This window comes from Trichoplax adhaerens, genomic scaffold (assembly GCF_000150275.1).
Source record: "Trichoplax adhaerens TRIADscaffold_7 genomic scaffold, whole genome shotgun sequence".
Taxonomy (NCBI): domain Eukaryota; kingdom Metazoa; phylum Placozoa; class Uniplacotomia; order Trichoplacea; family Trichoplacidae; genus Trichoplax; species Trichoplax adhaerens.
In genome coordinates, this window is record NW_002060949.1 from 1,259,506 (window position 1) to 1,277,184 (window position 17,679).

Sequence of the window (17,679 nt, forward strand, 5' to 3'; positions counted from 1 at the left end):
AGCCTATCAAGATCGGATTGAAGCTGTGACAATTTATTTGGTATATCTATTCAGATCAAAACGGGTAGAATAATTCAATGTAGTCATTTTTCAGAGGCATGCAGGATTTATAATAAATTAAGAACGATTATAAGATCTAATTTCATGCTTTATCATAGGATCATGCATACACCGTCTGCTAATAGATTATCTTTTCTAAGGCTTTCTTACTTGTCATATTGATGACTGTCTCTAGCTTAGATGCATTCTGATAAATTCGTTGACTTTCATTGACTGCTATTCCAATCTCTCCGTTTAGCTGGTTCATCTATATAATAGATGGAAATCATACATGATTGGTGATAAAATATCTCGATAAGGAAACAAATTATAAGAATATCATTTAATTACATACATCAACTTATTTTTAAGCTAAGACGATTATAATCTTACTTTAGTACTTAATTCAGAAACATTTTTATTAAGTTCTCTCGCTTCAGATACCAATAATGGGATTGTTACACTGCCATTAACGAAGACACTGCGAGTAGTTTCAGCATCTTCGAATAGCCTAAGTATTAAAATTTTTGTATTCAGTAAGTTTTAACAGAGTATTATGTCATAGTAAGTCAATTCAAAAATCACATATAGGCTATCGCCTGGCTGATATTGAACATCACTAAATTTTTATTTAATAATGGACTGAGATCATCTATATCTAATGTTATTTTAATCAAACGATAATGTGGACCTGAAAGTATACTCATAACTCATATCTGAAAATCCTGAAATAAATCGAGGTAAAGTTTAAATGGTTAATTATAAATAAGATTACTTATTGATACGACCAGAAATATTTCGAATTTCCATAGCATATTTTTGAGCTATGGTAAATAATCCTTCAGTTCGGGTCATATTTGCAGCAATCGAATTCCGAAATTGATTTATGACCATGAGATTAGTATCTAATCGATACATGTTGGATATAGCTGCCTGAAACGGTCGAAAATAATACGGAATAGCACTGAGGAGCATTATTCATAAACTATCAGAATTACATTCACTGAATAATATTAAAATTTGAGAAATCTACATCATTCGTCAATTAGTATCACTTTTAGCAATCGATAATATTTCAATCTTAACCTTATAAACATAGCTTGCATCCAAAAGTAGAACTCGAGATCGAACTATTTCATTATTGGTATAATTTATAGTTTTTCTGATAATCATTGTTATTAAATTGAGTTGTTGAAATAATGCCTAAATCATAAAGTAGACAGGTATCAATATTCTGCATTGAATAGAGATTTACAGTTGGTACCGTTATTAATCCACAAGATAAATATAACACCATTGTTAATTGACTCCAATTAAGCGTATAAAGTATTGAATGAAATAAAAAGTGCACATTTAGAAAATATATACCTTATTTGTGAAAATAAAAACCATTCATACATTAATAATGATTTGCTATACCTCTGCTCTTCTAACATCAATATCATTTTGGTTATTTATTGTGTTGACAGCTGCCACCAATGTAGTAACATTGCGGGCTACATTAACACTTTCTACTACTTTAGATTGTATTTGATTGAAAAGAGGGTCTAAATCCGTTAATTGCTTCTGTTGTTGATGATATGCTGATTCAACATTGTTAGCGTCTCTTAGTAGAGTCGTGGAATCGGCCAAGACCGTACTTGTTAAAACTTCTACTTCGCCTAGAGCATTTTGTATCAAGTAAAAGAGCCGACGAGCCTCTTGCAGCATATTCGTATCATTCCATTTGGTAGTGTTATACCATAATGCATGTTGCACAATAGACTTCATTTCGTCGATTAATCCTGTTAACGGTATTACAATGGTTAATCAATCGATTTAAGTTCATATTACTTAAGGATTGAATCTAATACATTAGTAAAATATAACTCAGTCCTTTACGGACAAGTAAACTCAGTATGGCTAAAAAATAGTGTATGAATATATGTAGAGTAATAATGTATAACGATGTTAACCAACCATTAACTCGAGCAGTGACAGCGACGGCGTAGGTATGTAGAACAATAGATCGATTTGACACGTCTCCGATAGAGGATTGTATACCAGTAGCATATTCTTTTGCATCGCTTGCCTACATAATTGAGTTAAATTGAAGAAAGAGCATATCAAATTATTGCCATTAATGATCATGAAATGCATTTTTCGTATAGAAATAAGTAATAATACCTTTCTCATTTCTTGAAGTGATAAAGGTTCGAGTGACCTTGCCAAGCTATCTAAATTGATAGTCTATAATTTAAGTATTTCCATAGATAATGAAAATTATTAGTACAGGGATGACACTAAAGGTCAATGTAAAAATAAAAATTTTATTATTAGTGTTACCATATCTAAATTATTGCCATGAAGATTAAGTAAAGTATTTAAATACGTAATAGTGTGCAAATAAGATTGCGTGCTCCCTCCAGTCTATACTCTACAAGTACATCTGATTTAAACACGACTGTACAATGTAGTAAATATATTTTTTATTCAAGTAACTGTATCCAATTAATAGTTATAATTTTGGGTATTCAGATATATAATGTGAGTTAACGCATAAGGATCACCTGATATAGCAGATTTTAACCATCATTTTTATCATTAACATTAGTGTATCACTATCGACATGGATAAATAAATTACCTGGCCGGTATTATTAATGCCCAAAATAGAGCTCGCATTAGCAAGCATACTACGATATTGGGCAAGTTCAATCTACGGGTAATAGAATATTTAGTAAAATCATCAAGTCATTTTAATTTATATCAACAGATATCGTTTGAAAATTCTTTAAAGGGATACCTCCGATTGATTAATTCTTTGTTCCAATCTTCGCAATATATCATTCGGTGCATTTGCCACATCTTGAGCTAAATCTTGTAAACGAGTTTTGTTCAACTGTTGAATTAATGGCATGATGCACTGGTTTCCACAATCTTTCATAGTATAATGAAAATATTAGTAATAATACAATATCATTCCGAACAAGATGTCTCATACTGGCTTATTGTGCAGCAGTAAAATTACTAGATATTACGATAACATAGCATTAACAAGTTAATTTTTTCAATGGTGAGGTTATGTCATTCAATGAATAAGAAATTTCGTTAGAGTCAAATATAACTTGTGACTGGTTCTAATGGAACAAAAATAACTTTATATTTGTACTTACTAACGCAGCTGCCTGATTGATTGTAGTGCATAGGGCGACATTGATCGCATTTATCGCCAATATTGCCATCTTTACAATAGCACCGACCTTGATTATCGCATAGTGCTCCTCCATCGACAGATCCATTAACGTTACAATTGCAAGCTATAACACAATTAGAGGCAAGAATCAATCATGAGGCCGACCACCATAACGAACTGTAACTCAGCTAACTTGCAACATGCGATTAAACTTATTCAGCCTGCTATAACTAGCCTTATTAATAATACACGATATATCGAATTACGTAGTGTATAATAATTTTTAATCATTCAAATAGTTTGAGAATCATATTCAATCCTTAAAATGAACATTTACGTTACTCTAATCTGCCTACAAGTGAATAGCCTATATCAACCATAGTGCACATTTACTTTATTGTGGTGAGCAAGAAGGGATAAAAAATAATAAAGAGATTCAGCAGGTGGACACTAGCTAGTCCGATATCAGGTGAGATGCTAGTATATGAACATGCACATTATAGACGCTTTGTTTCTGGAAAGTAAAATATGCGTATATATGCAATAGTGCTCAAATAAGCAAAAGTACGATTTGCAAAATTTTATCAATGTGGGAGAAAGAACAGTTTCAATAGGAAGAATTGATACCTTAGATAGTTTAGACGATTCAAATTTAAAAATCTTAAATGATAGGCTTATAAAAGAATAATAACGCTGTTAACATGAAACAGCCACTACTTTACTAATACTTTAGTGAATCTTTTCTTTTCGTGTATCTATTTCCTTAAGATTGATACATACACGCCCTTAAATTACTCGTGCGTCAATACTTGTATTTTTGTCATTACCTTGGCAATCGTTGTTGGTAAAATAATGACTGGGAAGACAATTATCACAGCGAATACCCGTATAATTAGCTCTACATTGGCATTGTCCACTAGTATCACAAGCAGAACTTATAGAACCATCCACATCGCAAAGGCAATCAATACATTGGCCAAAATACATAAAAGTATTAGTCTAAATATGAGAAAAAGAACAAACATAATCAAAGGGATAGCCATTTTTAGTTATGAAATCATTTTAGTATCCTATATTGAATCTATGATAATTGTTATCCATCGCTACACATAAGTAATACTTTATTGCCGTAGCTATATACTAATTGATAGCTCTGAGAAATGAAATAAGATAAATTACGAGGTAAAATATCGAAAAATGATAGGATTAACTATTTCATGGATGTACTTAACCATGCTATGCTTTTATAATGTGCTCTGCAGATAGAAATCACGCACAATGCCCTGTCTGAGTAAACTTACAATGCAGCTATCACATTTATATCCCGTATAATTTGGTTTGCAAGTACATCTGCCACTGCTATTACATTGGTGAGATAATGAACCTGTTTGGCTGCAACTGCACTCTACGAAGTAGATTAAATGAGAGAATTTAAAGCATCGAACAAGAAAATTTGTATTAGCAATATCTAAAAAATTTGTCGTTAACATGTATTTATATTTCGTTACAGTTATTTTGTTACTCGTATATCCATGCCGCAGATTTTTAAAACAAACTTACGGCGGCAATTCTTAGCTACAATTGCATCACCAAAGTAACCGTCAGCGCAAATTTGGCATTGATCACCAGCTGTATTCCGAATACATTTTAAACATTGGCCAGTCGTTCTATTGCAGTTACCAGCTTGTGTTAGATCGATATTCCCGTTGCACTCACATGGTTTACATATGTCACCAGCACTCCTTGGATTACCAAAATAGCCATCCGCACATCTGTATTTGTTACGTATATTAAAAAATAGTCCCTTAGTTTACAGTAAGATGCAGCGATCAATGGTATCAGGATATAAGATTATGAATGGATTTGCATACGTATGTTATCCATTTATTACGCAATGGCCCAGACCCTTTAATCATAACATTATTTTTGGTAGATAATTAACTTACTGGGATTAACTGATAGCAATTCTATGTCTATTTTCATTTAGACTAGTATAGATTTGCGTGATTTTAAATGTTGTTTGTAATGAGTTTACAAAGCTAAGCTATGCTATCTGGTTATATTTAAAAGGAGAAATATACAATTTTCTGACTGTAGCTTCCTGGCGATAAGTACTATAGTTCATCAGCACACTGAGCTCAGTGTGCAAGCATTTGATTAGAAACTTGTGTAAACAGTGATTGCTATCTCTGTTTAAAGATTTCGGATGTAACACTGATTTAATTTAATATCAAGGTCATTTCATTACGGTAAAAGGGTCTTACCTTTCACAGTATTTGCCTAGATATTGTTGCGAGCAATTTAGACAAGTATATGAGCCCATCCCATCTGATTGACAGGTGGGGCTAAAGCTAAAAAAAATGAAAAGTATGTCATACAATGTCTATAAAATATTAATTTATGGTATCAGAACTTAAATTCAGTTGTAATTAATGTTATTATACAGTATTTTATAGCAAGTATCATACTGCATATATTATTACGCCTGATGTTTAGTAAATGTTCACACATATTTGTATTCATATTTATACTACAGAAAATAACTAGTTAACTAGATTAATAATCCAAAAGATCGGCGTACTTGTTTGCTGACACTAAGGGACAAGCACACGGAGTACAATCGTTTACGTTGCCCTGCTTAGCATTTCCATAAAAGCCTACTTTACACTGATCGCAAAATCTTCCATCTGTATTATGTTGACAATTCTATAATATATCAAAATTTAATATGAATGTGACAGGTATGAAAGGTTGAGTTATGAAAGACAAGATAAACTCATGATACATTAACTTTTATTCTCTATGGTAAGGGAATTATATATAAAGCATACCTGGCACACGCCTGTTTCAGAATCACAAACGCCGGAATGTCCATTACATTGGCATAATATGCAAGTTCCATTGCTAGCTCTTTTGTAACCTGCACCACATTTTTCACAAGACGTACCGGCATAACCAATAGGGCAATTGCATACTTCAATAATAGGTGCAGCAGCTCCTACGGTATTATTAGCTACTGCAACATCGATTCGGATATTACTGAGACTGTATGAGACGTGAGATCGATAAATCGTTAGTATTCTTAAGGAAACGTAAACAAGGAACTGATCTGAGATTTTACAGGAATACCAGTTTCAAACAATAATTACAGGGAAACTGAAATTACAGCTTACTCTGCTGTAGACTGGTCTACTCCAAAACGAGCTCTTATTAATACAGATGATAATCTGGCCAAAATTCTCATAAATTCAGATCTTGTCACAAGTTTATTACTAGGACTAATTCTCCATCCATCTTCTCGCAATGTAACAGCTTGATTCACTGTTACATGATTTAGTGTATTTGGTAAACTTCTGTATATTATTGTGTTATCGTCACCACCCTAATCGTAAGACCATAATATTATTAAAATTACAGAATCAGTAAAAAGAAATCAATTTGTCGAAGTTATTTATTTCGACAAATTGATTCCATTTTATTGATTCTATGATCATATGTTAAAAAAGGACTTTTACAAATATTTTTCATACAGTAAAGATAAGATCCTGATCGGTCGACATGGTACTGGAAGTTTGGCTATCATATTGAATATCAAATCGAAGAAATCCTCCATAAGACGTGATCTGATTCCGTTGGAATAAGATAAAATTTAGTTACAACAACTTTGTTGAAATTATAAAGTCATAACACCTCGTCATTGCTTTCAGTAGATTATTTTAATGCAATGATTGCAGAAAGTGATACCTTATTTCTTAAGAAAACTTCTGGCACTTTCCAATAATAAATTTGACGTTGTAATTGGCTACTCAGTTGATTGTGATTTATTCTGATTCTAGGTGGTCCTGTCGTGACATTCACGCCCGAAGTAGCAGGTAAGGCGTTAAGATTATCAATAACTATCCAATCCGCTGAGATTGGCCATGGTTGCTATTAAACGTGCATTGTGATCATTGTGTTAGTTTATTTACCATTAGATTATTAAAGTATAATTATAGCAAATAACTGAAAATAATTTCTTACAACAGTCCAGTTATAATTTGATGAGGTACAAGCAGAAGCAAAGCCAGAGCAGTAGCAAGGTGTACAACCAGCAACGGAATTGGAATTAAAGTAATATGTTGTAGCTTTACATCGATTACATTGCAATCCTTCAACGTTGGCCTTAAAAGGAAAAATTAATTTTTACAATTAAAATCCAGGGTACAAGTTTAATGTAACAGAATCAAATATCCCCCTAGAATTGATCAAATATAAGAACATGCGACATTAACTAACTTTGCATTGACATTGGCCTGTGGTATCATGGCAATCACATGTCTGGCTACCAGTACCATTGGTTCGACATGATGATGTTGATACTCCAAACGGATTACATTGGCAACTTTTACAGCTTGGATATCCATACATGCCAAAAATACATTGATTACATCGTCGACCGGCGTAATTTCCTTTACAACTAAAGAGTAGGGGAATGATTATAATGAAATTAAGTGTCATCGCAAAAAAAACGTGTATCTCACAATCATTTGTTGATCAGAATTATATCCGAAGTGGAAGCGTGAAATTTGCTTTACCTGCATTGTCCGCTGCTATAATTACATTGTAGCGAATGAGAACCAAAAGGCGAACAATTGCATAACTAGAAATTATAACATGTCATAAAATGATTTAAACAATACAACAAAACTTTATTAAGACATTAATTGACCATTTACATCGATAATTGTAATTGTACATTAAATTAGTTATTCCAGTCTATTTATGTTACAAATTGATTTAGATACGTGTTAACTAAGTAAGCTAATCTTTTGTTAGTGTTCTGGATAACATGTATCATGTCCTTAGACTTTCAAACTATTCTAATCATTTTGACTGCACTTGTTATATCAAGTTGTTTATCCTTAATAACTTGAAAGCGATTATGCCAAGACTTAACAGGTTTTAATGTAGTACCACCATAACTACAATTATATGCTTTGCTCGGCTTGCCCTCCCAGTGTCTCTATTAGCGCAAGGCTGCTACAATTATTTTTTAATTCTGTTCAACTTCAAAACTATTAAGTGTCAAAATTGGAGTAGATACAGTCATTGTAGTTGTAGCCCTTACTCGAAAAATAAGTTTCACCGTAGATTTGCATAAGCAACTATGTATATCAAACAGGTACTAACGCAAATAGATATGTATAGTTAGCATTTCGCTCTTAATACAGCCGAGATTGTCAGCTTTAGGCTCGCACATTTACGTGCAGTTACTGATATGTAATCAATAGTTTTTAGCAGAAGTGTAAAATCAAATATTTAGGGCGTTTTCCATACTCCGAGAAAGATCTCGTATGAGTCAGCTAGTTACGGCCCATAATTTAAAAACTCATTTAAAATTTACGTAAACATCAAATGAAAGAATGGCATGTAAACCAGACTATCACTTTGGTATTGGTTACCTGGCAACCTTCCAATGGATCGTAGCCGTAGGCTTGTGGAGCACAAGTATCACAATATTTTCCTTCAACATGTGGTGGACAGTCACAGTTTCCAGTCGAAGCGTCGCATGCACCTCCGGTTTTTGAGCAATTACAAGGCGCACAACCATCTTTTGTAAAGTTCCAGTAGCCTCTAGCGCATCTACATATAAAGCGGATTCAATTTAATATTGTATTACAATGATTGATGGATAACATGCCTAAAAGGAAAGCTTATACACAATACTGATCAATGTTAGTCATAATATCATAAATTAAAGAAAATATGTTACCTGCTGCAATCCCGTCCTCCGATGCCAGGCTTACATGGACATTGACCAGAACTGGTATCGCAACTTGATAAAGGGCTAACCGAGCCCACTGGATGACAATCGCAACTTTTGCAACTTGAGTTACTTTCTAGTCCATAATAGCCAACCTATATAAAATTAAATCCTTTACTTAATAAGATATTACAGGAAACAGGTTATAGAGAAAAAAAATTGAACCTATGGAAGATTCTAATAACAGTTCTATGATGTGTTTACAAATAAGTATTGAACACCTATGGTGCTTCTTAATACGGTATAAAAATATAGATGCATTAAATGTATAGACAAGAACTACAATATAGTTGTAATGATATTTATAAGTCTTTTTGCCTATAAAGTCCGATATCTATTACAAAATAAAAGTGTCGCTCAAATCGATCATTAAGCCAGGAATAAAACTGACTACAGGGTGATTTTCATGATAATGAAACCAAAGCCTTTCATAGATACCTACATACATATTCGACGCCTACTGCATATTTTAATGACGGCGTCCCAGTTGCTACATCATTAAAGTACAGGAACGCCAGCTACAGGATAATTTTAAAGAATAATAATAACTGTAAACTTTATGCTTACGTACTCGACACTTATCGCACGTTCGTCCAATAACAAATGGCTTACAAGGACATTCTCCGTTATTTTTGTCACATGCTTGGCTTCTGGATCCGAACTGATTACATCCACATGCTTATGTAATATAAATTGCAATTTATTTAGACTATATGTGATTAACTGGTAATGATTGAAATTGTTACAGCAAATAGCCGAAACTCATCGTCAAATAAAATTGAAAATTTCAACTAAATTATAAAGCCATTTAAAATCATGAAAAATAAATGATAAAAAAGTCAATGTTGTAGAATGAGTTTCAAGGAGCTTCCATAACATGTGCTTACCTCTGCAGTTTTTTAAAGTGACTGCATCACCATAATAATCATCAGCACATACTTGACATTGATCTCCTGTTGTATTGCCTTGGCATTTTAAGCAAACACCAGTTGTTGTATTACAATTTCCTTGTAGCGAAAGGTTGATATTACCACTACAATTACAAGGTCGGCAAGTTTGATTAATTTCTTTAGGATTGCCATAGTAGCCATCAGAACAACTCTGACAAGTTTGTCCAGTATAACCAGTTGAACAGTTAGTACAAAGTAAATTAACGCCATCAGCTAGTAATTGACATGTTGGACTAAAGTTATTGCTGGCCACAGATAAAGGACACGCACATTGTTTACAATCATTAGGCGTTCCATACGTAGCATTGCCATAATAACCTTATAAATGATCATTTAATTAAAAAACACTTTGAATTAAGATAATAAGATTATTACCTTTAATCAAGTCGCTTACCTAATTGGCATTGTCCACAGTCACTACCTTGGGTGTTATGTTGACAGTTATAACAGATACCAGTAATATCGTCGCAGGAATCAGTATGATTGTTACATTTGCATGGTATACATTTGCCATTTAATTGACCATTTTCGCGACGATATCCAGTTGTACATCTCTATTGAAGACAAGTAATATGATATAAAACGAAAGCGATAGTACAATTGCATCTAATTTTATATTGTAATAATCATGATTAAAGTCGATGATATGCCATCCAGTAATTTAAACGTAAAAAATTCGGTGTTACTTTAAAATATTGATTTGATTTACTTCACATGATAATCCAGCGTATCCAGTAGGACACTGGCATTTTTCTACTTTAACTGTGCCATCTGAACTGTAAGTCCCTTCAATTCCTTTCGTCAGAGTGATATTACTAACGTAGGAATTTCTTTGATTAGAAATAAAACTTAGACGGATAAATACTCCTGTTACATGATTCAATGTCATCATAAATTGTTCACGAGTTACTGGATTGCCAGTGCTGTTGTGGGTCCATTCAGTCTATTGATTTTGTATACAGCAAAAGCAATATTATATATTGATTGATAATAATAATATGTACCCATTAAAAAGAGAATAGAAATAGTTATTAATTCATAGATATTGATACATGGTATCTGAATCATTAATTTTCGTCTTAAATCAGTTGTTACCTCTAATAGTCGTGCTTGAACTTCTCCTAGAACATCGAATTTTAAAGGTTGTGCTTGATTCCTCAATCTCATGCCATTACTACCAATAATAACTATTTCTGGTCGAAATTCTCGAGTTACTGTCAATGTGGTAACGTACTGTAATGTATATCGAAAATTTTCACCATACGATGTCAACTAAGATTTAAAAATAGCCAGAAAAATAGTTAAATTAAGAGAGTATAAGCTATGGTGCATTGCAACGCTGGTAGTTTAGTGGGTATTTTATAATAAATAAATGTTAAATATTTACAATAAATTAAATATTATTAATTAATTATATGTCACAATCAATCTTATTAGAAGTACCAAATTTCCGGTATATTCATTAGGAGCTTGCCAGTGGAATGTGTCAGCTCCATCAGTAAGGTTATAGTTAAGTCTATTATGCTGTACTATTACTGAAAAAGAATTTTGATTTCTGACATCATAAACTTTCCAGCCGCTTAGAGAGCTGACCTGTAGTAATTATGAAAGAGGAAATAATTAGTATCGTCATCATATCCTTAGCTTATGGTGTCACGTTGGCCATCTAATGTAGCTGCTATATAAATAAAATTATTTTACCTGTTTCTTAACTAAATTTGAACTACTACAAGTTGATGTCAAGTTGAAGCAATAGCATTTTGTACACCCGACAGGATCATTATTATCCAATCCATATGTACCCGGTTTACATTGACGACAACCACTTCCTTGAACATTAGGCTATACAATTGATCAAGTTATAGTATGGTAAGAATTGAAAATATTCAATATTAACGATAAATAATACCTTGCATTGGCAATTAGTACTTTGACAAGTGGAATTAACACTGCCGAATGGATTACATCGACAAGGGCTACATATCGGAAAACCATCAAACCCGATAGCGCATCGATCACATTTGCTTCCTGTGACATATTGCTTACAGAAACAGTCTCCAGAGTTCTATTTATATATAACATGAGAATTTAAAACATATAGTATATGACTACCTAGAGCTATAGGATGCTCACTTAAAAGTAAATCTATTGCAGGGATAATACAACATGGAATAATAAATATCAGTAATGTTGGATTTAAATAAGACTATAAAGCGTTATTAATAGAGAGATTGAATTAAAGTATTGGTATTTTTTGGATAGCTAAATCGATAAAAAAGAAATCGACTTACCATTTGTGGATAACTACGAGCTTCTTCTTCATCTCTTATACAAGATCCAGTTGGTCTTCCTGGTTCATCACGTATTCCAGCTGCATTGCATCCACATGCTTGGCATGCATCTATGGCACTGCGTGAAACACCAGTTGGTCGATAATAGAGATATTTACATCGTTGGCAATTTATGCCTTCAGTATTATGCTGGCAATTTTGACAGATTCCACCACCTTGATAATTACCATGAATATCTAAACTTTGATTTTGATCCGCTATCGTCTGATTATATAGACACTGATTGGTATGATTGAAGCATTGACAAGCTGGATTTTTAAAATAAGAATAAAAGGTTTAATCGATTCCTATAATTCAGTCTCAAAGCTACGATAAAATTATTTTCTGGATGCTGATAATAAATCATTCTAAATAATTGTTTGTATTTTAATCGTGATAGATTCAAAAATGAGTGTAAATAACAGTTGATTATACTAACGTTCACAAGCATTGGATGAATTTTCAGCAGCTGGTTTCCATGACTTTTGAATAAATGAGTCACAACATCTATCACAAGATGGTCCACAAGTATTACGCTCGCATAAGCAACTATAGCTGTCGGTTGTGCTGCTATATTCGCATCGTCTAGCATGTCCATTACACATGCATTCCCCGCTTACTGTAATTCCTTTGATAGAGTAGAAATACTAATAGCAAGATAATGATATCAACGAAGAAATTAGTAATTGCTAAAACTTGTCCTAAATATTTGTCAATATCATAATACTGGTAGCATTTTACCCTATCAGTAACTGAGGCATCTTGTATTTCAGGGCTCTGAATATCACCTCCTAGGGTACGTATTTGCAACAATCTTAATCGTACATATCGGGCAGATAGAAAATTCTATAATGAAGCAATAGGCATTCGATATTAAAAATAAAATGCATATGGGAACAAAATTATGGTTATGTGTAATCGACAAGATCTAAACTAATACGGAAAGATAATTTCTTTCCTTATTGTTGACATTGTGAATATTACCCTTAATTCTTCAGTATAACCACTAATTCTAGAGCCAGGTCTCCCAGTTAAAAATTGAGCGATTACCTAGTCAAGTAGAATCCTATCGTTTAAAAATGGAATCTAAAAATGCATCCTGCAATCTTAGTGGGATTAATATTATGCCTAGTTACAAGCTAAGATAGATATTGTTGATATCCTATAAATAAATTTAGTAAAGCTTAACATCTTAAATATAATTTAAAGGTAGAAATAATTTAAAATAATAAGTGCAGGAAAGAAATTGATAGCACTATACATTACCTGAGCATTTTGAAATTGATTAGCAACGATGCCGGTAGTAACGCATATAACTTGGCTATCGCTGGAAAATATACCATCTGGATTAGTTTCAGTCTTAAATTGATCGTAGCACTCTGATTCAGATTGTGCGTAATATTGCCAAGCAGTAAAACTTCGCCCATCTAAAGAGCGTTCAAGGACCCATCGAGCAGGTGCAGGAGAATTAGCGGTAGCCAAAATAATGTAGGTTACCCTAAAAATCTAAGTAAATCAATCATTGCTCATTAATACAATATTATACATAGCGGTACATAATACAGTATAAGATTGATGAAATCATAATTATACGGGTACAGTAAGCATTCTTTAATTGTATCCTTAATGTGTGTTGCTATGGATATCATAGGTAATTGGGATAGTTATTGATGTTATTCGTTGTTAATTAAAGATACTTACGCACATGCACTGTAAACTAAGATCGAAATGAGGACTGATGTCAGTAATTGACTAAATTAACTCTTTAACAAAATGCAAGCATTACTAATTGTCAACTTCGATAGTATGGTCGCGTACATTCATATAGACATATATCCATATAGAACGTGCAGTACGTGTATGATGATGAAAATGTGAGGCAATAAAGTGTTCTAACAACTTCGACATTAGTTTTTTTTAGGCCTAATACAAGTATGCACAACGATACTGTTGTTATCATAGACTTCATGTACTGGATTTTCAGTCTATTGCTACGATGCATTATATTCAGTAAATTTTTTGAACGACTATATCATCTTATTCAGTTACATTATAACTATCTGAATATCAAACTGGGTAAAGACTTTTAGTCTAATGGTATGATGATGATTAGTCAAGAAATTTGCTATTTTTTTTAGCTAGATTGCAGTTTAAATCGAACGTTCATCATTAATAATCGTTAGTATAAGAAAAAATAGCCCGGGCATGATTGATTTGTATAACGCGTTTATCGAATAAATCAAATATTGTGATTTATCATTTATTTAATTAAAGCGTTGATCGTATATCCAAATTTCTTGAGAGCATATAGACTTGAGTAGAATAAGGAAAATAGAAGAAGGTGGAATTTTTGAAAGACACTGTAGTTCAGGCTAACTTACCTGTTTAAGATCTAAAGTGATGGTTACGTTATTATAGTCGAAACCATTTGTTAACGTTGGAGATTGCCACCATTTTTCTGTTCCGTCGATAGCATATCCTATTGGATGGCGTTGATTGCTTGGAGCATTAGCAGTATTATCGCAAGTTGAACAACTATCTGGCCGATCCAGTAGGCAAAAATTTTCCGGCCTATTAGTACCACATGTTGCGCTAGCAGCTATAGAAGAAGACGGTGCTAAATCGCGAACGCTTGCATCTAAAATTTGTCCTTGTACTAACGACGCTGTTAAAGTTACTACTAAAATGATTGAAGAGATAAACTGATCTACGGCTTTCATATTCTCTGATAGATGGACTTGTCTCTTATCGATAATCAATCGATAATCTAATAAAGGATAAAGGGAGAAATCTGGTAATTTTTTCCTTTTTCTCTTATCTTATTTCTAGTTGCTCTCTCCTCGATTGCTATCTTCCGTGAAAATTCAATGACACCTAGTATGCCCCCTCTGTGGCCTAGAACTTTAATCTAGCTAAAAGCAGTTGCGAAATTGGTAAATTTATATAGAATATGATTATTGAGAAGTTAAAAATATGCTTGAAATTTTACTTTATTATGCAAATTTATTGAAAATGGATTGTTTACCTGATTCTTTCCACGTACGAAGTACATTAAGCATTTGACAACGAATCAGACCACCGCAATGTTATTAAATAAATAATCAAAATCTAATTGGAGCTTGATCATGACTCTGCTTTCAAATGCTTTCTTTACTCGTAATCTATCACCCTCCATGACACTGTATGAATTCGCTCACCTGTCTATTAGCACTATAAGTAATCAAAAATAATTCGACTCCAACTGTCTACCAATGATTTCAAGAATGCAAATACTGTATAATAATCAATTTGCTCCCACCCCTAGACTACTCTACTGTAAGAATAGACTAACTAACTACATCGATTGTACATCGAATAAATAATTCATACCCGGCATGAACTAATAGAAGGTATAATTGCCAGTAGTCCATGTACTGTGCCTTAGTCTACCATCGATCAATCTTTCTCGAGTTCATCTACCCTATAAATTCATGATACCTTATGTGATTACATTAAGAATTTTACTTCAGATCAGCCTATGCGCTTTTTTTATTATTTGCTCAGGCACGATAAGAGAAAAAATTCATGTTAGAAAATTCTGATAGCATCTAGTAAGAAAGGGCAATCGATCTACCCAATTTGATGTTATTACTGATTTAGAACAAGAAGCTTCATATTCATTCTGATAAGTTCTTCTAGTTACGGTGAAATAATTTCTATTTTGTAGCACTACTCGCTAATGTTTTGTATAAAAAGGCAATGGTACATTGTAGAGAAAAACTTAGCTGTTCTATTCAAATCATGCAACATTTTTATTGACTAAATCAGCGAGATAGAGTCAGTTGAAATCAAATCAAATCAAGGTACAGCAAGACCATTTACGACAGTATTAAAATCATAATCATTCTGTTTTCCATTTTTACCACAACAGAACTCAACTAGGATGAAATAAAAATGGCCCTACTGGATAAACGATCGGTCAAAGTACTCTAGCGGCTTTGTAGGAATGATTATGGCACCGTAGGGTCGTCGAAAATAGGCCCCAAGTGACGTTTTGAAATAATTATATATGCACAGGTATAATTAATTAGCTGCGTTGATATTCCATTGAGTCCAGAGCATTGAACATTCTATCTACCAAGTATGATTCGGCGGCTAACATGTAGCGCTTGCATGCACATGCTTGACGGATATTCCTGCTTAATAGTCACTAGAATATTGATACAGTAAGTATACTATCCCAAATTTGTACCAATTTTAAAATTTTTTTCTTGATGCATATGAATTACTACATGGAACTAGGACATAGTTGCAGTCGACTACTAAATCAACGTACTTGTACTCAAGGTACATCATCAAGCAGTGCGCAAAATAAATTCCTCCAACATGGACTACTGTATCATTTCAAATAAACATCGCAGAGAAGCTTAATGATAACGCCATCAATCGTTTGAATAGCTAACACTAATAACTAATGATCTGACGATAAATCCGGTGATCTATTTCGATTCAAGTGAGCGCGCTGTTCCTCTTCTGTACTGTACATAGTAATCTACATACGCACTAGGCATTAGTGCCTTGCAAAATAGGACGCATAGCACGTACACTAAACTAGCTCTAGCCATTTTGCATAAAATACTTTACACACTTGATTTAAGTTGTCCTCCTGATCCATTTTTAGATATATCCATATATGTCTAATGTATCATTAATAAGACAGCTATAATTAAGAAACGAAGTATATAAGTTAATTTACGCAAAATGGCTATATCGGAGTGAATAAGAAGAAAGCTGCAAAAAGCACGACTGTATAGTACAGTACATTAGACCATCCAAACATATTAAAATGATTTCTAATCTTGACTTTCTCTAATCGACAACATTTTAAAAATATATAATATAATCTATTACCGTTGTATACTGGTCGGAGTATCAGCCGATGTTTTTATTTAGTACTACTGCAAACTCCCGTCGCTTTGCTGACGGTTTACGATAATGTGCTCATTTAACAGATAGTATTACCATTTGATAGACCTGTCAGAGGTTCAGTAACTTTTTACCGTGTACTCGGAGAGCTCCGAGAGTTTTTTTTTAGTATATGGGAAATTTTTTTACTTAGTGGCTTTAGAGGGGGAGGGGGAGCTCTTAATTAATTAATTGAGTAGTCCCTGGGAGAGCTCCGAGAGGGGTAAGCAAAGGTTGGATATTATTCAAATGGTCCATTTTTGTCATTTCCAGATGGGTGTCCGGCCGTCCGTTTTTCAAGTGGCAGACATGGTCACTTAGTCAGTCTGTACTGTACAGTGTACAGTACCAGTCGATTACTCAACAGTACTGTACACTGTAGACTAGCCAATCTGTAAACAAACAACTCCAAATTGTAGTAGTAGCAGCAGTCCATCAT

The 17,679-nt window shown here is 33.3% G+C and overlaps 1 protein-coding gene across 1 annotated transcript; it reads right to left on the reverse strand.

Annotated features, from left to right (window-relative positions):
* Positions 1 to 8,603: 8,603 nt before the first annotated feature.
* TRIADDRAFT_27868 (uncharacterized protein) lies at positions 8,604 to 15,016 on the reverse strand (the record flags this gene model as incomplete). The annotated part of the gene is made up of 15 exons (XM_002114237.1): positions 8,604 to 8,835; positions 8,966 to 9,111; positions 9,956 to 10,284; positions 10,361 to 10,520; positions 10,676 to 10,875; positions 11,019 to 11,238; positions 11,410 to 11,559; positions 11,668 to 11,808; positions 11,876 to 12,031; positions 12,258 to 12,565; positions 12,736 to 12,943; positions 13,050 to 13,142; positions 13,281 to 13,346; positions 13,563 to 13,802; positions 14,678 to 15,016. 15 exons carry the CDS (start codon positions 15,014 to 15,016, stop codon positions 8,604 to 8,606), a joined length of 2,988 nt encoding a protein of 995 aa, XP_002114273.1.
* Positions 15,017 to 17,679: the final 2,663 nt, after the last annotated feature.